We start from the raw sequence: 24,625 nt of genomic DNA, 5'->3' as shown, positions 1-24,625 counted from the left end.
CTGACATCTTTGCTAACAGGTATTGTGTCAATTTAAAACGTGCACAAGACAGTTCACAGAATTGTACATTTTAATTAAAGAAATGTAGCTAATTTATTCATTAATCCATTTAGCTAGCATTAGATTAGAATCCAGAGATTCTTACCTTTGCCTTGATACGTCAGTCATCATGGTATTTGTAGTTCTTTATAATAGCCACATTAGCAGCTAATTAGCATTTCGTTTTGGTGGGAGAGTACAGGCAAACATAATAAGTCACCTTGTCCGGTAGAGATTTGAGCGGTTATCAAAACATCACGTCAGGGTAGCCCACTGAGATGACTGCAGGGATTTGGGTCACGGCCAGGGTAAGCCTACACAGCCCATGTTTTAAGTGTTCCTAAAAATAAATAAAAAACTGGGAGAAATGGATGATGGGAAAAAATTGGTGCCATTTCCCTGTTTGACCACTATGTTTTATAGGCATTATGACTCATACTGTGGTACATTTTATAGAGGGAATAGTGGCATTTTGGGAGGGAGCTTAAGACTTCTTTTTCAGGTGTTTGCCCTCTTCAAGAGGGCAATTAACAGAGATGACTGGTCAACAGTTTCCTAGAACAAATCTGGGATGCAGGAAGGTGAAATTTACATTAAAAAAATGATAATCAAGTGTCCAAGTGGAACTATGTGTATGATTTATAATTTGGGGGGGTGCTTATATTTTGTTCTCTTACACACAAGTGTGTAATGAAAATATATATATTTTGTTTGTTGCATATCTGACTCCCACTGAGACGACTGCAGGGATTCATTTGGGTCACGGCCAGGGTCGCCATTGTACAATGCCCCTGTAAATATGTCCATTAGCTGGAGGAATCATCCATATTTTTTAATGACTGCTGAAATGCTTTTTAAGGCATAGTAAAGGGATAGGAGTTTTTCCCTTGACCTAATGACAAGGAGAAACTGTCTGTGTCCCAAATGGGCACTTATATACCCTATATAGTGCACTACTTTTGACCAGAGACCTATTAGGTCCTGGTCAAAAATGGCGAACCACATAGGGAATAGGGTGCCATTTGCTCTAGTGTCTGTTTCCCTGTCAGGCCCTTTGGTCAGGAAGAACTCCTAGGCATGGATTTAAAAAATATATATAATTAAAATACATTTTGAAATGGGATTTTTTTTTTGTCTTCTGGCCTAGATTGTGTAAATGTGTATAACTGAGACAAAGGTGTCTGAAAATCCCAAGCCACGCCTTAGTGCTTGGCTTTGTCAAATAAATGATGCTATCTAGGCTATAATTGTTTACAATGCTACATGTTTATAAAGTGTTTTTTCATATGTCATAACTGACCAGTCCTGATGTATTCTCTGGTCCTCTCATTTCGCTCTCTTTCATCAATGTATTTATTTACACAACAAATATTTTTATTCTTTTTTTTTTTGCTTATGATAACCCATATTATACTGTGACTTGACATTACCGACGGTATGAATGAGTGACTGATACACTTCAACTGAACATGACACACAAACATGAACACAGAAACAAACAAATGCATTAACAAATATTAGAAATGTATAAAAAAAATAAACTTGTCCAGTGGAAACTGTACAAAACAAATCCCCGAGAAATAAAATGTTGCAACCCTTATTCTCCTGTTTTTCCAATTCTTTAACACGTTTTGAATGACTAAAAGATACGAAAACGTAAACGTACTTTTGCTGCCGCATGTGTAAGATGTAGAATCGTTGAATGAACGTTTTTGTAGTTCTGAGTTGAGGGTTTGAACTACATGTTCCACAAGGATTGTCAGTTACGCACTTCCGTGGTTCATTGCGTATTTCCTGTATCGGTTGGCAGGAGGAAAGGCAGCAGGCAACGCCGGAGTGTGTTTATTGAGTTGGATCAAGAAGGTAATCAGTCATTTTTATGTTTTAATAAAGTACCAAAATATTTTTTCAAGTATGTATAATGACTGTTTCGATATGTTGAAGTGTCGTCTTTTTTGGGGGTGTTCCGTAGCGTAGAGCTAAGATAGCATTTAGCTTTCTAAGTTAGCTTGCTAACTAACGTTATCTCAACGTTACGAATGTCTGTTTAAAGTGAAACCTAGTTGTGTATTTGGTTGCTAAGAGAAGAGGTCTTGTTTCACTTGCTAGACAAAGATATTAAGTAGACTTTCCAATATGTCAACTATTCGTGTAGTTAGCTACACTTTGGCCGAGTTGCAATTTCACTTCGTTAGCATACCACATATTTATTTATTCTTTGCTTTGCTTGCTAGCTGTTGTTCGCCATTTCAGATACATGTAATATTGCTTATGTAAAATGTTTCAACACATTTTCTGGTAAGGTGCACGGTCTTGATTTCCGGTGACCAACTAAACTCCACTACTTGGTGAATGACTGAGTTCAGCAATACAGTTGAGTTTAGTCCGCTAACTAATAGGTTTAGACGACACTAACATTTCTTGGTTTTCTCAAGCACGGGTACGTGTTATGATCGTTAGACAACACTTGCGTATTCGGTTTCTGTAACTCACGCCACAGTTTGACTTTTCCCCTATACAAACACAGTACTCGATGAACAATTTGGATATCTATTTCATCATGAAGAAGAAACAGGACACACGAGAGTCGTTCACGCAGGGCAGTGATGCAGCACCTGGCACGGGAGAGATGGAGGCAAGCAAGGTTACAGAGACCAGTAGCCCAAAAGAGCAAGAGCAGGACATGCCTTCACGAACTGATGGGGCTGAAAGAAGCGCAGGTAAAGTTGGCGCTGTGTGTCATAGTTCCATCACATCAGTGACAACCAAATGGCCACGTTCATGTGCTAGTCTAGTCAGAACAAGGTAACTCTGGGATTATTTTTTGACCTGCTAACTGGTTGAACGCGGCGTGTGTATAACTACAACCAGTAGGCAAGTTTGAAATGTCAGAGTTCCAACTAGCATGTTGAACGCGGCATAATGGCACTAGTCAAATGCAGTCATTTTACAGTGGACTTCTTGAGACTGGGCTGGCTCTTTTTCTCTCTCTAGCGTTGAATAGATATCACTGCTCCTATCCACAAAGTCAAGTCTGCTACTATTCAATTAATGAACATACCTCCTCCAGCTCTCAACTCAGCTGGGAACCTTCAACAACACTCATGACACTGAATTTCTACGTCCACATAGGCAGGACCGCGCGAAGTGGATTCGACGATAACAGTTCCATTTCGACACAGCGTAGATGTGTGTTTGAGACGCGTGCGGACAGCAGTGGACTCGTCAATTCTGTGGGGCCTATTTGACAGTCACTGAATGCCATTCATTGTAACAGTGTCTCTTTCCATTCATCAATGGCAGGTGTGCAGTGCAGTTCTATGGATAGAGGATGAATGTGTGCAGGTAGCCAGGCTGAGAAATGTCTAGCTTGTTGTGTTTCATGGCACAATAAAATAATATATTTTAAAAGTTAAATGACACATCAAAGTTAAATGACACATCTTTACTATTAGACCAACTGAGTTCCTTTTTTTATATGATTAGGGATTATATATGGAATTATATGATTAGGGATTATATATGGAATTATATGATTAGGGATTATATATGGAATTATATGATTAGGGATTATATATGGAATTATATGATTAGGGATTATATATGGAATTATATGATTAGGGATTATATATGGAATTATATGATTAGGGATTATATATGGAATTATATGATTAGGGATTATATATGGAATTATATGATTAGGGATTATATATGGAATTAAATGATTAGGGATTATATATGGAATTATATGATTAGGGATTATATATGGAATTATATGATTAGGGATTATATATGGAATTATATGATTAGGGATTATATATGGAATTATATGATTAGGGATTATATATGGAATTATATGATTAGGGATTATATATGGAATTATATGATTAGGGATTATATATGGAATTATATGATTAGGCCCATAAGTGTTTGTAGCTTGCAGTGTAGCTTTGTGGGTTCTTTCTTTGATTGATCTTTGAGTGTTTGTTTGCTTTGTTATTATAAATCATTTTTATGTCCGCTTGTTGTTCTTACATACTTCAAAGTCCAATAAGTCATTGTTATTGCTGAATTTCATGTAAAAAAAAAAATATGTCTTTATATATCTTTTGTCCCCTGTCTAGTGGCTGCCGTTTCCAACACAGCAGAGTCTGCAGCCATCCCCACGGTCCCACCTGTAGCAGACCCCGTACCAGTCTCCACTGTAGCAGACCCTGTACCAGTCTCCACTGTAGCAGACCCTGTACCAGTCTCCACTGTAGCAGACCCCAGACCCGTACCAGTCTCCACTGTAGCAGTCTCCACTGTAGCAGACCCCTGCACCAGTCTCCACTGTAGCAGACCCCGTACCAGTCTCCACTCCACTGTAGCAGACCCCGTCTCCACCCGTCTCCACTGTAGCAGACCCCGTCTCCACTGTAGCAGACCCCGTCTCCACTGTAGCAGAGACCCCGTACCAGTCTCCACTGTAGCAGACCCCGTACCAGTCTCCACTGTAGCAGACCCCGTACCCGTCTCCACTGTAGCAGACCCTGTACCCCTCCCGGTCTCCACTATAGAGGAGGGGGTGTCGTCTCAGTGTGACATGGCTGAGGAGCTGAGCCGCCAGCTGGAGGACATCCTCAACACCTACTGCCTGGAGGACAACGGGGAGGACGGGGTTAACCTGCCCAACGGCCAATCATACTGCCCCGTGCTCAACGGCCTGGCCAATGAGAAGGAGTTGGATGCCAAGCTGGAGGAGGTCAAAGTGAACACCGGCGGAGTGGAGAAAGTGAAGATTCAAGAGAAGAAGAAGGTGAAGGGGCTGGGTAAGGACTGGTTCTGTTACTCTGGCTGAAATCAATCCCTGGGCCGTATTCCTGGATGCTTGTCGTTGATCTGAAATGATTGGCTGAGTGTAGGTCAGTCGCCTCCAATCCTGGAGACCGATATGGTCTTCCGGACCAGGATTGGTCACTAATATCTAGCTGTCATCCATCAGATTATTTTAGTCTTACATGTGGTGGCTAGGGGTTTAGGGCTGGATAGCTTCCCCTTGTGTGTTATTGGGTCCCTGTTGTGATGAGGTGGTGTTGCGCTGAATATGCCCCCCATGTTGTGCTGAATATGCCCCCCCATGTTGTGCTGAATATAACCCCCCCCATGTTGCGCTGAATATGCCCCCCATGTTGCGCTGAATATGCCCCCCCATGTTGTGCTGAATATGCCCCCCATGTTGCGCTGAATATGCCCCCCCATGTTGCGCTGAATATGCCCCCCATGTTGCGCTGAATATGCGCTGAATATGCCCCCCCCATGTTGCGCTGAATATGCCCCCCCCCGTGTTGCGCTGAATGTGTTCCCCCCTCCCGTGTTGCGCTGAATGTGTTGCCCCCTCTCCTGTGTTGCGCTGAATGTGTTCTGAATGTGTTCTCCTCCTCCTGTGTTGCGCTGAATGTGTTCCCCTCTCCTGTGTTGCGCTGAATGTGTTCCCCTCCTGTGTTGCGCTGAATGTGTTCCCCTCCTGTGTTGCGCTGAATGTGTTCCCCCTCCTGTGTTGCGCTGAATGTGTTGCCCCTCCCTCCTGTGTTGCGCTGAATGTGTTGCCCCCTCTCCTGTGTTGCGCTGAATGTGAATTGCCCCCCATCTCCTGTGTTGCGCTGAATGTGTTGCCTCCCTCTCCTGTGTTGCGCTGAATGTGTTCCCCTCTCCTGTGTTGCGCTGAATGTGTTCCTGTGTTGCCCTCTCCTGTGTTGCGCTGAATGTGTTCCCCTCTCCTGTGTTGCGCTGAATGTGTTCCCCTCTCCTGTGTTGCGCTGAATGTGTTCCCCTCTCCTGTGTTGCGCTGAATGTGTTCCCCCTCTCCTGTGTTGCGCTGAATGTGTTGCCCCCCCTCTCCTGTGTTGCGCTGAATGTGTTGCCCTCTCCTGTGTTGCGCTGAATGTTCCCCCTCCTGTGTTGCGCTGAATGTGTTGCCCCCCTCCTGTGTTGCGCTGAATGTGTTGCCCCCCTCTCCTGTTGCGCTGAATGTGTTGCGCCCCTCTCCTGTGTTGCGCTGAATGTGTTCCCCTCTCCTGTGTTGCGCTGAATGTGTTCCCCTCTCCTGTGTTGCGCTGAATGTGTTCCCCTCTCCTGTGTTGCGCTGAATGTGTTCCCCTCTCCTGTGTTGCGCTGAATGTGTTTCCTGTGTTGCCTCTCCTGTGTTGCGCTGAATGTGTTCCCCTCTCCTGTGTTGCGCTGAATGTGTTCCCCTCTCCTGTGTTGCGCTGAATGTGTCCCCCCCTCTCCTGTGTTGCGCTGAATGTGTTCCCCTCTCCTGTGTTGCGCTGAATGTGTTCCCCTCTCCTGTGTTGCGCTGAATGTGTTCCCCTCTCCTGTGTTGCGCTGAATGTGTTCCCCTCTCCTGTGTGTTGCAGGTAAAGAGATCACCCTGCTGATGCAGACCCTGAATACTCTGAGTACTCCAGAGGAGAAACTGACAGGCCTCTGTAAGAAGTATGCTGAACTGGTAACTAGTGACTCTCATAAATGCTTTGACTCGCGTGTGGTTCAACGGCTGTTTGATTTAGTTACTGTCTTTTCATTTCGGCATGCTAGCCAACCTCTTATTTCTAGCCTCCATCTGTGTATCAGACAGTAGTAGTTTGTCTCCTTGTGTTGGAGAATGGTCAGGGTAGCTCAACACAGGGTGACCTACAGGGGAATGGTCAAGGGTGACCTACAGGGGAATGGTCAAGGGTGACCTACAGGGGAATGGTCAAGGGTGACCTACAGGGGAATGGTCAAGGGTGACCTACAGGGGAATGGTCAAGGGTGACCTACAGGGGAATGGTCAAGGGTGACCTACAGGGGAATGGTCAAGGGTGACCTACAGGGGAATGGTCAGGGTGGGTGACCTACAGGGGAATGGTCAGGGTGGGTGACCTACAGGGGAATGGTCAGGGTGGGTGACCTACAGGGGAATGGTCAGGGTGGGGTGACCTACAGGGGAATGGTCAGGGTGGGGTGACCTACAGGGGAATGGTCAGGGTGGGGTGACCTACAGGGGAATGGTCAGGGTGGGGTGACCTACAGGGGAATGGTCAGGGTGGGGTGACCTACAGGGGAATGGTCAGGGTGGGGTGACCTACAGGGGAATGGTCAGGGTGGGGTGACCTACAGGGGAATGGTCAGGGTGGGGTGACCTACAGGGGAATGGTCAGGGTGGGGTGACCTACAGGGAATGGTCAGGGTGGGGTGACCTACAGGGGAATGGTCAGGGTGGGGTGACCTACAGGGGAATGGTCAGGGTGGGGTGACCTACAGGGGAATGGTCAGGGTGGGGTGACCTACAGGGGAATGGTCAGGGTGGGGTGGGGTGACCTACAGGGGAATGGTCAGGGTGGGGTGACCTACAGGGGAATGGTCAGGGTGGGGTGACCTACAGGGGAATGGTCAGGGTGGGGTGACCTACAGGGGAATGGTCAGGGTGGGGTGACCTACAGGGGAATGGTCAGGGTGGGGTGACCTACAGGGGAATGGTCAGGGTGGGGTGACCTACAGGGGAATGGTTAAGGGTGACCTACAGGGGAATGGTCAGGGTGGGGTGACCTACAGGGGAATGGTCAGGGTGGGGTGACCTACAGGGGAATGGTCAGGGTGGGGTGACCTACAGGGGAATGGTCAGGGTGGGGGCAGGGGAATGGTCAGGGTGGGTGACCACAGGGGAATGGTCAGGGTGGGGGAACTGCAGGGGAATGGTCAGGGTGGGGTGCTAGAGGGGGAACCGCTGTACAGTGTCTTTACTGGCCAAGGACATGGCCGACACACCCAGCTTCCCTTGGCAGCCTGACTTGTTTCCCCCCTAGACTTCCATCCAGGAGACTTATTGGAGCCATTTTATCAATAGCTTTTCATGTAGGTGTAACTGAACAGCTGTAATAGGATTTTCATGCATTAAACTATATTCCGTGTGTCTGTGTATGTTGTGCATTCGTCCCCCTGTGTGTGTCCCTGTGTATGTTGTGCGTGTCCCTGTGTATGTTGTGCATTCGTCCCCCTGTGTGTGTGTCCCTGTGTATGTTGTGCGTGTCCCTGTGTATGTTGTGCACCCAGCTCCCCCTGTGCAGTGCGTGTCCCTGTGTCCATGACTTGTGCGTGTCCATTTGTATCAATAGCTTTTGCAGGTGTAACTGAACCCCTGTGTGGTGTCCCTGCATTAAACTGTATGTGCGTGTCCCTGTGTATGTTGTGCATTCGTCCCCCTGTGTGTGTGTGTCCCTGTGTATGTTGTGCATTCCCCCTGTGTGTGTCCCTGTGTATGTTGTGCATTCGTCCCCCTGTGTGCGTGTCCCTGTGTATGTTGTGCGTGTCCCTGTGTATGTTGTGCGTGTCCCTGTGTATGTTGTGCGTGTCCCTGTGTATGTTGTGCGTGTCCCTGTGTATGTTGTGCATTCGTCCCCCTGTGTGTGTCCCTGTGTATGTTGTGCGTGTCCCTGTGTATGTTGTGCATTCGTCCCCCTGTGTGTGTCCCTGTGTATGTTGTGCGTGTCCCTGTGTATGTTGTGCATTCGTCCCCCTGTGTATGTTGTGCATTCGTCCCCCTGTGTGTGTGTGTGTTTAGCTGGAAGAGCGGCGGAACAATCAGAAGCTAATGCGGGTCCTGCAGAAAAAACAGTCTCAGCTGGTGCAGGAGACGGACCACCTGAGGAACGAACACAGCAAGACCATCCTGGCACGCAGCAAACTGGAGTCACTCTGTCGGGAGCTGCAGAGACACAACCGCACACTCAAGGTAAAGGATGGTGAAGCAGGTACTTCCTCTCTAAAGGATGGTGAAGCAGGTACTTCCTCTCTAAAGGATGGTGAAGCAGGTACTTCCTCTCTAAAGGATGGTGAAGCAGGTACTTCCTCTCTAAAGGATGTTGAAGCAGGTACTTCCTCTCTAAAGGATGTTGAAGCAGGTACTTCCTCTCTAAAGGATGTTGAAGCAGGTACTTCCTCTCTAAAGGATGTTGAAGCAGGTACTTCCTCGCTAAAGGATGTTGAAGCAGGTACTTCCTCTCTAAAGGATGTTGAAGCAGGTACTTCCTCTCTAGGTAAAGGATGGTGAAGCAGGTACTTCCTCTCTAAAGGATGGTGAAGCAGGTACTTCCTCTCTCGGTAAAGCGGTTGCTCACACTTGTACAGTGCCTTGCGAAAGTATTCGCCCCCCTTGAACTTTGCGACCTTTTGCCACATTTCAGGCTTCAAACATAAAGATATAAAACTGTATTTTTTTGTGAAGAATCAACAACAAGTGGGACACAATCATGAAGTGGAACGACATTTATTGGATATTTCAAACTTTTTTAACAAATCAAAAACTGAAAAATTGGGCGTGCAAAATTATTCAGCCCCTTTACTTTCAGTGCAGCAAACTCTCTCCAGAAGTTCAGTGAGGATCTCTGAATGATCCAATGTTGACCTAAATGACTAATGATGATAAATACAATCCACCTGTGTGTAATCAAGTCTCCGTATAAATGCACCTGCATTGTGATAGTCTCAGTTTTTGATTTGTTAAAAAAGTTTGAAATATCCAATAAATGTCGTTCCACTTGTGCCCCACTTGTTGTTGATTCTTCACAAAAAAATACAGTTTTATATCTTTGTTTGAAGCCTGAAATGTGGCAAAAGGTCGCAAAGTTCAAGGGGGCCGAATACTTTCGCAAGGCACTGTACCTTTGTCACACTACTGAGCTAAAGCTGGGCTGGGTTAGGGCGGGCTAGTTGGGCTGGGTTAGGGCTAGCTGGGTTAGGTTAGGGCTGGTTTAGGGCTAGCTAGTTTAGGTTAGGGCTGGCTGGGCTGGGTTAGGGCTAGCTGGGTTAAGTTAGGGATAGCTGGGTTAGGTTAGGGCTAGCTAGGTTAGGGCTAGCTGGGCTGTGTTAGGGCTAGCTGGGCTGTGTTAGGGCTAGCTGGGCTGTGTTAGGGCTAGCTGGGCTGTGTTAGGGCTAGCTGGGCTGTGTTAGGGCTAGCTGGGCTGTGTTAGGGCTAGCTGTGTTAGGTTAGGGCTAGCTGGGCTGGGCTAGCTGGGTTAGGGCTAGCTGTGCTGGGTTAGGGCTAGCTGGGCTGGGCTAGCTGGGTTAGGTTAGGGCTAGCTGGGCTGTGTTAGGGGTTATGCAGATGTAACAGTATATCTTACGTCCCTCTCCTCGTCCCCTACCTGGGATCGAAACAGAGACCCTCTGCACACAGTCACCCTCAAAGCATCGTTATCCATTGCGCCACAAGAGCCCATGCAGAGCAAGGGGAACAACTACTTCAAGGTCTCAGAGCGAGTGACGTCATTGAAACTAGCTTGCCATTTCACATTGGTTACACAGACATGCACAGTACGCTTTCAGACCGGCAAACATTTTGCGTACCAGCTACGCAATTCCTTGTCCATGTACGAGATCCGAGTTAGAAGTACGCAGAAATGAATAGGGCCTGATAAAACATTTTTTATTTGTATTTATTTTTACATTTTAATATCCACTGAGTCAACCTTAACGTCCTGGTTCTCGAGCTGCAACACACAGACATGTACGGAGTTTGTGTCCACGGATGAATACATCCTTATTGGACGTAGCTGCCCCGTGTCTGCCCCTCCTCCTGTTTGTTGGGATGCTGAGTTTGTCGACTGTCAGCTGTACGTAAATGGACGATTCCCTTTTGGACTTTGTGTGTTGTGGAAAGGTAAATACTGGTTGTTTCAAGCTAACGTTAGCGAACAGAAGATGGACATTCAGTGGGCTCTAAAGTGACAACAGTTCACTAGTTTGCTAGTGAATGAAATTAAATGCAGATACAAAAAAATAACTGGTCGCATTTGTGCGAGAGTGACACATTTAATTCTGCATCCTATTTAGTTGTATTTTCCACGTAAATGGAGACAGAAACCTTTAACCTTATCAGAAGTACACTTTCTTTCTTTTTTTACCTTTATTTAACTAGGCAAGTCAGTTAAGAACAAATTCTTATTTTCAATGACAGCCTAGGAACAGTGGGTTAACTGCCTGTTCAGGGGCAGAACGACAGATTTGTAGTCGAGAAACTAAAGCTTTGGTTGGGTCTTCCTCTCAGGGCTTCCATGTCTTCTCCCTGGACCTCCTCAATGTCCACCTCTTGAACATCAAACTCTTGAGGCCTCATCTTCACTGTCACTTTCCAACCTTGTTGAGGGTGGCTCGTTGTATAAGGTTCAAAAAGCCTCAAATGTACAGATATAGTTAAGCAGTTAGATTAAACAACTCCTTTGCAAGATAAATGTTTTAAAAATAAATGTGTATGGAAACGGGTGAATTAACACTCCTCGGTTAGCAGGCTCAAGCAAGCTAAAACCCACATGGTAGCAAAAGCTAACTAGCAGAAGTTGTTAAGTTAGAAATGATTTAAACACACTTTGATGTAGGCTACTATTTACTAGTTAACAAAAATCATGTATGTCATATAAAATATATTCACCCCACCCAGTATTGTAATCAGAACTTACCAGAAAGCATGTTGTCCTTGGCTCGGACAGTGTAGTAGTGTGGGCTCAATAGCATCCCATTAGTGTGTAAGATCTTGAGAATCAGCAGTACATGTGATGGAAGAATGCACTGTGCATGTAGAGGGTTGCAATTCTATTGAATTGGGGAGTTTAACCAAAATATGCCACAAGACCTAGAATTGCCTTATGTGTAATCCCACAAAAAAAGTTCACTGTTATAAACCAACTTTTTTTTGATGAATTTAAGAAACATTCCCAAAATTCCCGGGCTTAACTTCCCATAGAAGTTTCCAGAAATTTCCCAGAAAGTTTCCAACCCTTTGCGACCCTAGTGTCCGGTATTAGCTGTAGAGGCAATGCTTCTCAAATGACTTCGCACTAGATTTGAGATTTCTAAAATCTGAAATTATGTATGCACTGGAAAGAAATCCAATAGGCACCTTTACATAGGCTGAAACAGCGGACTCTTCTAGCAAACAGTGTTCAGATTCCCTTTGCGGTAGCCTACTGAACAGTGTTCGGATTCCCTTTGCGGTAGCCTACTGAACAGTGTTCGGATTCCCTTTGCGGTAGCCTACTGAACAGTGTTCGGATTCCCTTTGCGGTAGCCTACTGAACAGTGTTCGGATTCCCTTTGCGGTAGCCTACTGAACAGTGTTCGGATTCCCTTTGCGGTAGCCTACTGAACAGTGTTCGGATTCCCTTTGCGGTAGCCTACTGAACAGTGTTCGGATTCCCTTTGCGGTAGCCTACTGAACAGTGTTCGGATTCCCTTTGCGGTAGCCTACTGAACAGTGTTGAACAGTGGATTCCCTTTGCGGTAGCCTACTGAACAGTGTTCGGATTCCCTTTGCGGTAGCCTACTGAACAGTGTTCGGATTCCCTTTGCGGTAGCCTACTGAACAGCGGTCTGAACAGTCCCTTTGCGGTAGCCTACTGAACAGCGGCCTGAGTCCCTTTGCGGTAGCCTACTGAACAGCGGTCTGAGTCCCTTTGCGGTAGCCTACTGAACAGCGGTCTGAGTCCCTTTGCGGTAGCCTACTGAACAGCGGTCTGAGTCCCTTTGCGGTAGCCTACTGAACAGCGGTCTGAGTCCCTTTTGCGGTAGCCTACTGAACAGCGGTCTGAGTCCCTTTGCGGTAGCCTACTGAACAGCGGTCTGAGTTGATACCATTTTGTTTTTTATGTTTTCAAAATGATTTTGCTTTTAGTGTTGATTAGGAACGGTGTCTAAAAAGCCAATACTTGTGAGCCCTGTTTGAGAGGTGACTAGCGTTCCCCTACTATAGAGAATAAACTTGTGAGCCCTGTTTGAGAGGTGACTAGCGTTCCCCTACTATAGAGAATAAACTTGTGAGCCCTGTTTGAGAGGTGACTGAAAGCGTTCCCCCCTACTATAGAGAATAAACTTGTGAGCCCTGTTTGAGAGGTGACTAGCGTTCCCCTACTATAGAGAATAAACTTGTGAGCCCTGTTTGAGAGGTGACTAGCGTTCCCCTACTATAGAGAATAAACTTGTGAGCCCTGTTTGAGAGGTGACAAGCGTTCCCCTACTATAGAGAATAAACTTGTGAGCCCTGTTTGAGAGGTGACTAGCGTTCCCCTACTATAGAGAATAAACTTGTGAGCCCTGTTTGAGAGGTGACTAGCGTTCCCCTACTATAGAGAATAAACTTGTGAGCCCTGTTTGAGAGGTGACTAGCGTTCCCCACTATAGAGAATAAACTTGGGATATGTGCTAAGAAAAAACGTCAATGATAATTATCTCCATTCTACACTGTACAATGTAATGTAATGGAATAAACGGACAATCTGTGCTAATTCCACAACGTATAATTATCTCATATGTTCCGTACTTATCAGTATGAATCTTTTATTGTTTTGTAAATGCCTTTTTCAGAGGACTGAACTGAACCGGGTGTGATCCGTAATGTTTATGAATCTCCAATTTGCCGCGTGCGTCTGGTCCTCTTAAAAAGCTGGACCGGGTTGGCAGGTCTGGACCGGGTTGGCAGGTCTGGACCGGGTTGGCAGGTCTGGACCGGGTTGGCAGGTCTGGACCGGGTTGGCAGGTCTGGACCGGGTTGGCAGGTCTGGACCGGGTTGGCAGGTCTGGACCGGGTTGGCAGGTCTGGACCGGGCCGTAATGCGAATCAGTCGTCTCCGACTCATGAAGTTAAACAGCTTTCTGGACTAAAATGGAGCCATACGTTTTACACAAACTTTAACCTGCTCTTGCAGGACGACGGGATGCAGCGTGCACGTGTGGAGGAGGAGAAGAGGAAGGAAGTGACGTCACACTTCCAGGTGAGCCACTAGCGTCATGTAAAGAGGGGATGAATGTCAAATCTTTTCCTTGATGCGTTGATTTATGGGCCGCCGTCTTCTCCAATGAGGTGAGAAATCTGGGAAATACTTTGTGGACGTTCAAAGATTCAACACCAGTTGGTGTCTATTGTAATGTCCTCTAGCGCGTGTGTGTGTGTGGTGTGTGTGTGTGTGTGTTTGCGTGTGTGTGTGTTTTGCGTGTGTGTTTTGCGTGTGTGTGTTTGCGTGCGTTTGCGTGCGTGTGCGTTTGCGTGTGTGTGCGCGTGTGCGTTTGCGTGTGTGTGCGTTTGCGTGTGTGTGCGTGTGTGTGCGTGTGTTTGCGTGTGTGTGCGTGTGTGTGCGTGTGTGTGTTTGCGTGCGTTTGCGTGTGTGTGTGTTTGCGTGTGTGTTTGCGTGTGTGTGTGTGTTTGCGTGTGTGTGTGTTTGCGTGTGTGTGTGTTTGTGTGTGTGTTTGCGCGTGTGTGTGTTTGCGCGTGTGTGTGTTTGCGTGTGTGTGTTTGCGTGTGTGTGTTTGCGTGTGTGTGTTTGCGTGTGTGTGTTTGTGTGTGTGTGTGTGTGTGTGTGTGTGTTTGCGTGTGTGTGTGTGCGTGTGTGTGTGTGTTTGCGTGTGTGTGTTTTCGTGTGTGTGTTTGCGTGTGTGTGTGTGTTTTCGTGTGGTGTGTGTGTTTGCGTGTGTGTGTTTGCGTGTGGTGTGTGTGTTTGCGTGTGGTGTGTGTGTTTGCGTGTGGTGTGTGTGTTTGCGTGTGTGTGTGTGTGTTTGCGTGTGTGTGTTTGCGTGTGGTGTGCGTGTGTGTTTGCGTGTGTGTGTGTGTGGTGCGTGTGTGTGTGTTTGCGTGCGTGTGGGGTTTGCGTGTGGGGTGTGTGTGTGTTTGCGTGTGGTGTGTGTTTGCGTATGGTGTGTGTTTGCGTGTGGTGTGTGTTTGCGTGTGTGTGTGTTTGCGTGTGGTGTGTGTTTGCGTGTGGTGTGTGTTTGCGTGTGTTCACAGGTGACTCTGTATGACATCCAGGCCCAGATGGAGCAGCATGACGAGAGGAATGCCAGTCTGAGGCTGGAGAACTCTGAGCTGGCAGAGAAGCTCAAGAAACTCATCCAACAGTACGAACTACGAGAGGAGGTGCGTGGTTACGAGTGGGGAGAGCGGCGTGCGTGGTTACGAGTGGGGAGAGCGGCGTGCGTGGTTACGAGTGGGAGAGCGGCGTGCGTGGTTACGAGTGGGGAGAGCGGCGTGCGTGGTTACGAGTGGGGAGAGCGGCGTGCGTGGTTACGAGTGGGGAGAGCGGCGTGTGTGTTTCTAGGAGGAGCAGACGGGAGGTCTGCTAGGACAAGTCCATTGACTTACACAACTAAAGCACACAAGGTGCAACTGCAGTAAATGTCTGACAATGTTCTGGTCATGTGAGTGTTAACCCCCTGTCCTCTCTCAGCACATTGACAAGGTGTTCAAGCATAAGGAACTGCAGCAACAGTTGGTGGATGCTAAGCTACACCAGTCTCAGGGTTTGCTCATAGAGTCAGAGGACCGCCATCACAGAGAGAAGGACTTTGTGAGTAACAGTAAAATAATATGGTTGTTTGGTGAACACTCTAGTCAACATATTCAACTCGATGAGAATATATATATATATATATATATATTTTACAGGATGAAATCACTTGATGCATCTCGTTTTCAAGAGTGTCCAAATGAAGACAAGCTATCGTTAGTCACAATAATCATATGGGAGCCAGAGGTCGACCGATTGTGATTTTTCAACGCCGATACCAATTAATCAGCAGATTTTTTTTTAATATTTTTATTTATTTATTTTTTAGATATTTTTGTGTGTGTAGTAATGACAATTACAACAATATTGAATCAACGCTTTTATTTTAACTTAATATAATACATAAAATCTATTTAGTCTCAAGTATAAAATGAAACCTGTTCAATTTGGTTTAAATAATGAAAAAACAAAGTGTTGGAGAAGAAAGTAAAAGTGCAATATGTGCCATGTAAGAAAGCTAACGTTTAAGTTCCTTGCTCAGAACATGAGAACATATGAAAGCTGGTGGTTCCTTTTAACATGAGTCTTCAATATTCCCAGGTAAGAAGTTTTAGGTTGTAGATATTATAGGAATTATAGGACTATTTCTCTCTATACCATTTGTATTTCATATACCTTTTAACTATTGGATGTTCTAAGAGGTACTTTAGTATTGCCAGCCTAATCTCGGGAGTTGATAGGCTTGAAGTCATAAACAGCGCTGTGGTTCAAGCATTGCTAAGAGCTGCTGGAAAACGCAGTAAAGTGCTGTCTGAATGAATGCTTACGAGCCTGCTGCCGCCTACCACAGCTCAGTCAGACTGCTCTATCAAATCATAGACTGATTATAATGTAAAAATACACAAATACGAGCCTTTGGTCATTAATACGGTCAAATTTAGAAAATAAAACGTTTATTACTTTGGAACCGAAAAGTCAAAATATTGCTGTTACATTGCACAACCTTCAATGTCATAATTATGTATAATTCTGGCAAATTAATTATGGTCTTTGTTGGGAAGAAATTATCTTCACACAGTTCGCAACGAGCCAGGCGGACCAAACTGCTGCATATAACCTGACTCTGCTTGCACAGAACGCAGGAGAAATTACACAATTTCCCTAGTTAATATTGCCTGCTAACATGAATTTATTTGAACTAAATATGCAGGTTTAGAAATATATATATATATATATTGTATTGATTTTAATTATGTTTATGGTTAAGGTACATTTGTGCAACGATTGCTTTGTTTCGCAAATGCGCTTTTGTGAAATCATCACCCGTTTGGCGAAGTCGAAGTAGGCTGTGATTCGATGTTAAATTGAACAGGCACTGCGTTGATTTAAAAAGAAATCTTTGCTTTGCTGTAGTGAAGGCTTTACCCTTTTGTCTGTTAGACCAGCCTCTCTGGTATTTATCTACTGTTTACACTGTTCCCAATAGTCAGATGTTGTATTTATAATAATAACCTTCCTTTTTCCTTTATCTCATTGTTATGATTTTGTACTTATATAGGCTTCCTGTATCAATAAGTCGTTTATTTATTTGTTCGTGTCATCGCACAGCGTAGGAGTCATTCATGATTTAGAAATGCAATCGAGCATTTTAGTTTTTGCAATAAATAACAAAGCGACCGTTGAATAATTAGCTTAAATAATAAATGGGCCCGTTCCATTTCGGAAATTGCAATCATGAATTAATGCGACTTTAAAAAAATAAATATTTGCTGTAGTAAAGGCTTTTTAAAAAAAAAATGTTTTTAAAGTTACAACCGACTCGCTGGTTCGCTTCTTATTTATTTAGTGTTTACATTGTTCCAAATGGTCAAATGTTATTGTAATCTACACAGCACCTGTTTGGCACACACAATATGCACACACTGCTGGCTCCTTCCCTTTTTCTTGACATCCAGTGTTTTCCACAACTAGTCACATTTATTCCACTTATCTGACATTCCCTTTACCTACTGAGCAACCAGTAAACATTCCTGTTTCGAGTGTTAGTGTTCCGAGTTTGTTATAACCAATTTATTGACGTGATTATGATATGCTATATAGGTCATGTGATGTATACATCCGTCGTGTAAAGAGAGCGAGGGTTGAGTCAATATTTTTCCTAAACAAATGAGGGATTTTGGTTAACAGAACGTTTCAGTTTAGAAATGGCTCTAATTATGTTACAGCTCCAGTAACACTGGACAGCGAGATAAATACTGTTGATGTTCTGTGTCGGTCGCTGCAGCAGGGAGGAGAGACAGACAATGGGTGCTAATTGTTTTGGTTTTTAGACGGCACAGCAAGTCTGAGCCCGGCACAATCAAATCAATTGTGGTCGGACTCCCTCTAGTCATTTGTGTGTCTTAATTATTTAATCAAACCGTGTGCTTAAAGCATCAGACAAGCTCAGTGCATATAGTTGATTTGATTAAAACCCAAGATAAATACACGTTTAAACATTTCGACCAATCGATTGGTCAAAGGAAAAGATGACTCTTGGTAGACCCAATATGTATTTGGAAAGCACTAGTCTCTTGTCTCTCCAGCTGCTGAAGGTAGAGGTAGTTTCAGACGATGGGTTAGTGTTGGTCTCATGTTGTCTCGTGTCTCTCCAGCTGCTGAAGGAAGAGGTAGTTTCAGACGATGGGTTAGGGTTGGTCTCATGTTGTCTCGTGTCTCTCCAGCTGCTGAAGGAAGCGGCAGAGTCTCAGAGGATGTGTGAGCTCATGAAGCAGCAGGAGGTGCATCTCAAACAACAGGTAACAATCTCTCTAGAACTCTGTAGGACAGAGTGGATGCTCTACGATAAACATCCTCGCTGTTTCTGCTGAGCTGTAAAGGTAATATGTGAATGAACTCTCCTCCCTCTGTTTCCCCTCTGTTTCCCCTCTGTTCCCCATCTAGCTTTCCTTATACACAGAGAAGTTTGAGGAGTTCCAGACGACTCTGTCCAAGAGCAACGAGGTGTTCACCACATTCAAACAGGAGATGGAGAAGGTGAGCCTGTGTGTGTGTGTTAAAATGGAGGCGCACCCATGTTTGAGTCCGCAGACCTGCCAACCTACACACAATTTGAGGTCAAAGTGCGCTGGTACGAAAAACGATCCAGTGAATAGGATTCAAGTTGTCACATGGTTGGTTTTTGACTCAACCGTCTGAAGTTGGAGCTGAGCCAATCAGAGGACTTGGGGGAAAAAGTCTCGATCTCTCTGGTCTGCCCCCCCCTGTAACCATGGTACTGTTTTCTCCCTGGGTGACGGCTCTCCACTTTGTCTGTTGATACCACTGATGTGTGAGGGGGAAATGGAGAACAAACTGTTTGCCGAATACATTTCCCACTATGTATGTGTGTTAAGTTACGCACAATAACCCAGGGTTTACCAAACTCGGTCCTCGGGATCCCAAGGGGTACACGTTTTGGTTTTCGCCCTAACACTACACAGCTGACCCAAATAATCATCAAGCGTTGATTATTGATTATTGATTATTGATTATTGTTGATCAGTTGTGTATTGTTAGGGTTCAAACCAAAACGTGCACCCCTTGGGATCCCGAGGACCGAGTTTGGTAAACGTTGACGTAACCACTTTCCTAGTTAACTCCTTCGTAAAACTGTTAAAGATTAGCAAGAGTTGTGTTAATGAATCAGTCCTCTGGAGGTCAACACAGTAGGCTGCTAACGATGTCATAATAATCAGGTCACCCATGACGATGAGGCATGTTGAATGAATGGTAGCCTAGTGGTCAGGGCCCGGGTGGATGAGGTCAGGGCCCGGGTGGATGAGGTCAGGGCGGATGAGGTCAGGGCCCGGGTGGATGAGGGCAGAAACAAGCTTGTATAGCCCTAGTTCAGTTGTTTCACATTCCAAATATCCTTTACATACAGTAAGCTACACGACTACATTACATCCAGTAATTGAATTATCCTGAATTTTATCGCAAAACAAAATGAAGAAGCCAGTTTACATTTTCACCCGACTATCTGCATAAAAACGCCTATTATTTCTAAGATGTTCCACTTCCCGTTCGTCTCCAGCATCACCCCAACATCAACTCACCGTATGTGAAAATGGTGTCTTTTTTGTTTTTTTTAAAGATACAGGAAGATAAGTGTTTACAGTGACATCATCAATCAATTAGTATGCAATGCCTCCTCATTGGTTAAAATCACACGATGCTCACTGATGTCTTTGGGAACACTTGTCTTCCTCACTCTTCTTCACTACAAAACATAGAAACGAGCTGTTTTCACATGTTGATATTCTGTTGGTGCTGGAGGTGATGAATATGAAGTTTTTAATTAGAATAATCATGACCCTTAAATTTAATTATCTGGACTTTTTATTGAGACCACCTCAATGTCGTTTATGATCAAAACATAAGACTTCTGTGTTGGCTACATTGTTTGGTATAATTTAAGATGCTAGGTTTCAGGAAATGGCAGGTTTAAATTCTTCCAACTTCCTGAGGGGGAGGTTGACTGACAATTTTATGAAGTAGGCTTTAGCTATCACAGATGGGTTCCCAACCTTAACTCAATACCCAGAAGCCATTTCATGCTATCAATCAAGTTAGAGTAGCTAGCTTGTCTATAAAAAACAAACATTTAAAATAAGGTAACACTGTCATTATAAAAAGTAATTTGTTCTTAACTGTCTTGCCTAGTTAAATAAAAGTTTAATTCATAAAATACACCAACATGAAGTCTCTTAATAGGAGGTTGGGCCAACCACGAACCAGAACAGCTTCAGTGCACCTTGACATAGATTCTGCAAGTGTCTGGAGCTCTAGTGGAGGGATACAACACCATTTTTCCACAATAAATTCTCTCATTTGGTGTTTTGTTGATGGTGGTGGATAACGCTGTCTCAGGCACCTCTCCAGAGTCTTCAGCAAGTGTTCAATTGGGTTGAGATCGGATGCCCTGAGACGGCCATGGAATATGGCTTACCTTGTTTTCATGCTCATCAAACCAGTGACTGCTCGTGCCACCCTCATTTACTCAAACGTTGTCATTTATTTTACCTGTAGTTACCTGTATCTTAGCTGGCATGCCTGCTGTCAAGGTTGGTGGACTTTAGAATAGCCAGCAATAACTGAATAAGACTCACATTCCTTTCAGTCTTTTTACCCAGATTTTAGCAGAGATGCAGAGCAACATAATTAGTGTCTTTTTTTAATATATATTTTTTGATAACCAATATGGCTTCGATCGATATGCAGAAAAACAGACTTTTAGAATGAAACTGATCATGACTCTGGATGGCAGAAAATAAGCTGTTTCAGGTGTTAAAAAAAAAAAGAAGCTAAATTCTCCAAATTCCTGATCACCCCCCCCCAGCCATCCTCATGTACTTTGTGATTATACATTTCAGTGTATTTCTAGTTAGCTGCTGAGGGGCAGCCAATTACCCATAAGTCTGTAGACTACTGAGGCAGTCTTCTGCCAACATCATTATTAGGCAATAATTAAAATATTTTAAAACGGTGCATGCCAAATTATTTGTGCAGTGTGGGTGTTGTGGGGCTGGGGGTGCCGCCGCGCTGAAGTGGTACTCGTAAAAAAAAAAACGATTCCCGGGTTGGCAGGTCTGTCTTTGTTGTGGTCATGTGACCCTGTGGGTGTGTGTCCGTAGATGACGAAGAAGATCAAGAAGCTGGAGAAGGAGACGACCATGTATCGTTCCAGGTGGGAGAGCAGCAACAAGGCCCTGCTGAACATGGCTGAGGAGGTAGGCTGGACTCGGGATTTAAATCACTGAACATGGCTGAGGTGGTAGGCTGGACTCGGGATTTAAATCACTGAACATGGCTGAGGAGGTAGGCTGGACTCAGGATTTAAATCAATGAACATGGCTGAGGAGGTAGGCTGGACTCGGGATTTAAATCAATGAACATGGCTGAGGAGGTAGGCTGGACTCAGGATTTTGAATCTCTGAATGGGACTTTTAGATTAATGTGAGTGCATTTTTGTATTGTTGTGAAAAGTGCAAGGTGTCTGACTGACTGACTGTGTGTGTGTGGTGTGTGTGTGTGTTCCCTAGAAAACTCTGCAGGAGCGTGAGTTTGACAGCCTCCAGGGGAAGGTGGGGAGGCTGGAGAAGCTCTGTCGGGCGTTGCAGAACGAACGCAACGAACTCAGCAAGAAGGTAAAGGGCCTTAGCGCCGGCCCCGAGGACGACCCCAGCCCAGGAGATGAATCCACCTCCCTCCCCCATAGACTCCCAGGAGCCCAGCCCAGACCCCGACACCACCACCCCTAGTTCCCCCACACCCTGCTGCCACTTCAGCCCAGAGTTGGACACTGAGAACCAGGCCTGTGCAGCCCCCCTCACTGCCCAGGAATGAAACATCTCGCCTGGGCAACAACGCTCCCACTCTCCTCTTCACGAACCAACTTCCAGCCTGCAAGCCAAGCCACTACTAACGTAGGTGTTAAGAGTATGGGTGTGTGTAATTCCCTCAAGAATAAGATGAAGTTGTCCCCTAACCACAGATCTAGAATCAGTTTCCATTTGGTCCATCCTAACTAAAAACCCAATAGGTCGGTGCAAGAGAACCTGATCCTGGATTTGTAGTCGGGTAACAGCGTCTACTTACTCTGGTTTCCCCCTGGAGAGTTGAAGGTGATGTCAGTCAGGGGAGATTGTGCCACCTTGAAGGTTCTTATCCTGTGTGTTTTTCCCTTTCCTTTCCTTTGAGAAGTCCTGTACGCAATGTTCATGTAAGTCACAAGCTAAGGATAGTCTGCGCCCCAATTTGCACCCTATTCCCTAAATAGTGCCCTATATTTCACCAGAACCATATGTGAATAGAGTGTGTCACAATTGGCACCCTATTCCCTAAATAGTGCCCTATATTTCACCAGAACCATATGGGAATAGTCTGCGCCCCAATTGGCACCCTATTCCCTATATAGTGCCCTATATTTCACCAGAACCATATGGAAATAGTGTGCACCCCAATTGGCACCCTATTCCCTATATAGTGCCCTATATTTCACCAGAACCATATGGGAATAGTCTGTCACAATTTGCACCCTATTCCCAAAATAGTGTCCTATATTTCACCAGAACCCTAGATGATGTTGGACCACAAGAGTATTTAGTATGTGTGTACATCTCTCCATCGGTCTTTCTTTTGTGTGTGTGTTTGTGTGTGTGTCATACAGTGAAGCAGCAGATGTCTGGCCACAGTTGGACTTCAACCCAGAGCATGTAGGGATCATCACCTTTTCAGTTCAAAGATCAGTGTGTATATCTCTAGGTTGGGGATGTCACTTTTTTCCATTCTGTTCTAGATATCATTGTTTATCCTAGAACCAGAGGTCCAGAGCGTTAATGGATTATGTACGTATTCTGTAGGAATCTTGCGCAATCGGTGGATCTACAGAAAGTACTCTAACCAAGGGGTGTGTAATGTCTCGGAACCAACAGGAAGCTAATAGGGCAAACCAGGGAAGGGACTAAACTGAACTTGTCCAATATGAAACGTGTTTTCCATTGCAAAATGTTTCACTACAGTGTGCACTACTGAATACACCCCAAGAATAGAGGGAATAGCCTTGTGTTTTGGTTTGTTTCTTTATATCATGTTACACAGCAGAGTTTGTAGACTTTTTGATATGTTATTTTAACACCTGTGTATCTAATGGAGATTCACCACTATATATAGATATCAGTCCAAAAAAAACAACAAAAAGAATTGTTAACTAATTGAGATTTTTTTTTTTTTTTCGTCATCATTCCCACGATATGCATGTATCCATTCCACACGCTCATATTCCTTGTTTTCCAATGGTCATTCTACAACATTTGATCCGATGGAATGTTTTTTTCATGCTGCCTTTCCTTGCTGCCATGAGCCATGTATATGTTAAATATGTAAGATTCCATTAACCACTAAAACAGATATTGAAATGTACTGACCAAGGTTGGCTACCAATAATTAATGCCTGTGTGTGGGTGAGTGTACGTATGTTAGCAAGATTTGTTGAATCACAACTCGGATAGTTCAATTTGTTAATCAGGTGCAAGTAATAAAATATTTTAACTGATATATCTATGCAACACCAGCCTCGCTATTTAGTTTTGTGGCAGTTTGATTTGACGAGAACTTAACTGAGAATGTGTTATCCCCTCCCGTCCTCGACACACTGTCCTGGGGTGTATTCACTAAGAACCAAACAGGATGTAACCGGGAGGGAACTACCTGAATTCATCCAATAAGAAACTTGTTTTCGGTTGTAAAATGGTTTGCGAAGGTGTACACTAATGAATACACACTCAGTTGATCCTAACCACAGATCTAGGATCAGCTTACTCTAGTCCATTCCTAACCCTGACCATTGGGAAGGTGAAACAACTGACCCTGTATCAGTGGTTAGTGGCAATGTCTACGTTCTACATAATATTGTTTATATTTTCCTATACTTTTGTCTTATCCCGTGTACTTAATTACTTGCTTATTTAAAATGTGTATCTGTTACGTGATTTTCGTAATGGGTCTTTTGTTTTTGACCCCCAGTGGAAAGCTGCAATTTAGCTCTCTAGGATTTTGATTTAGGGGTGAGAATTATTTAACATATTTACTGCAATTACTGAGACATTTCACCATTGACTTTGAATAACTTTACACTTCACTTGGCTAACACTGTACAACTTTTTCCAAAGACCTGTCCTGTGAATATTGTGAAGGTTTATCACATGCCATTATTCATTTATTCAGCCCAAAATGCACCTTTGAGAACGTTCATGCGGTCACTGGTTTCACCGGAAGTACCAACATTCCTTTTCCGCTTTCGCCCTGGTGCCTAGCAACACGAGTTCTCGTCTTTTCTCGTTTTTGGGAGAAATAACGATTACAACGGATAAAGCGACAAGGGTAAAGCTTTTGGCGATGGTGAGTACATCAGATTTTAACTTTTTTTTTTTACTAATATTTTTATTTTATTTCATTCGCCCCTTCATCAAAGTGCTAAAGTTAGCTAGGATTTTCTGTACAATGTCAGTGTTTTATGCTAACCAGCTAGCCGCCGAGATCAGTAGTTCCCGTTACCATAACAGTGTGACGTAGTGAGATCTGTAGCATAATGCTCAGCTGTCTCCCTGGAAAACACTTTAAATAACTACTGTGACACTTATTAACTATTTGTCACAACGATGAAACTAGATATCCCTAATGTTGTTTATTGTTCTTAACATTTCTAGCTAAAATGGGCCTATATGTTTGATAACCATGTATACTGAACACAAAAT

The 24,625-nt window shown here is 44.5% G+C and overlaps 1 protein-coding gene across 1 annotated transcript; it reads left to right on the top strand.

Moving 5' to 3' along the window:
- The first annotated feature begins 1,829 nt into the window (after positions 1 to 1,829).
- Positions 1,830 to 23,426, top strand: LOC112239116 (alpha-taxilin-like). Its single transcript, XM_042309844.1, is given in 14 exon segments — positions 1,830 to 1,902; positions 2,567 to 2,759; positions 4,164 to 4,335; positions 4,486 to 4,850; positions 6,438 to 6,529; positions 8,624 to 8,794; positions 13,758 to 13,823; positions 14,831 to 14,959; positions 15,270 to 15,389; positions 18,053 to 18,127; positions 18,273 to 18,365; positions 21,005 to 21,100; positions 21,413 to 21,579; positions 21,581 to 23,426. Coding segments are annotated over 13 exon segments (1,869 nt in total). The 5' UTR covers positions 1,830 to 1,902; positions 2,567 to 2,572; the 3' UTR covers positions 21,717 to 23,426.
- The last annotated feature ends 1,199 nt before the right edge of the window (positions 23,427 to 24,625 follow it).

The sequence above is a fragment of the Oncorhynchus tshawytscha genome, linkage group LG31, assembly GCF_018296145.1.
Source record: "Oncorhynchus tshawytscha isolate Ot180627B linkage group LG31, Otsh_v2.0, whole genome shotgun sequence".
Taxonomy (NCBI): Eukaryota; Metazoa; Chordata; class Actinopteri; order Salmoniformes; family Salmonidae; genus Oncorhynchus; species Oncorhynchus tshawytscha.
Note: the sequence above shows the minus strand (reverse complement) of the source record. Positions and strands in the feature narration are given on the sequence as shown.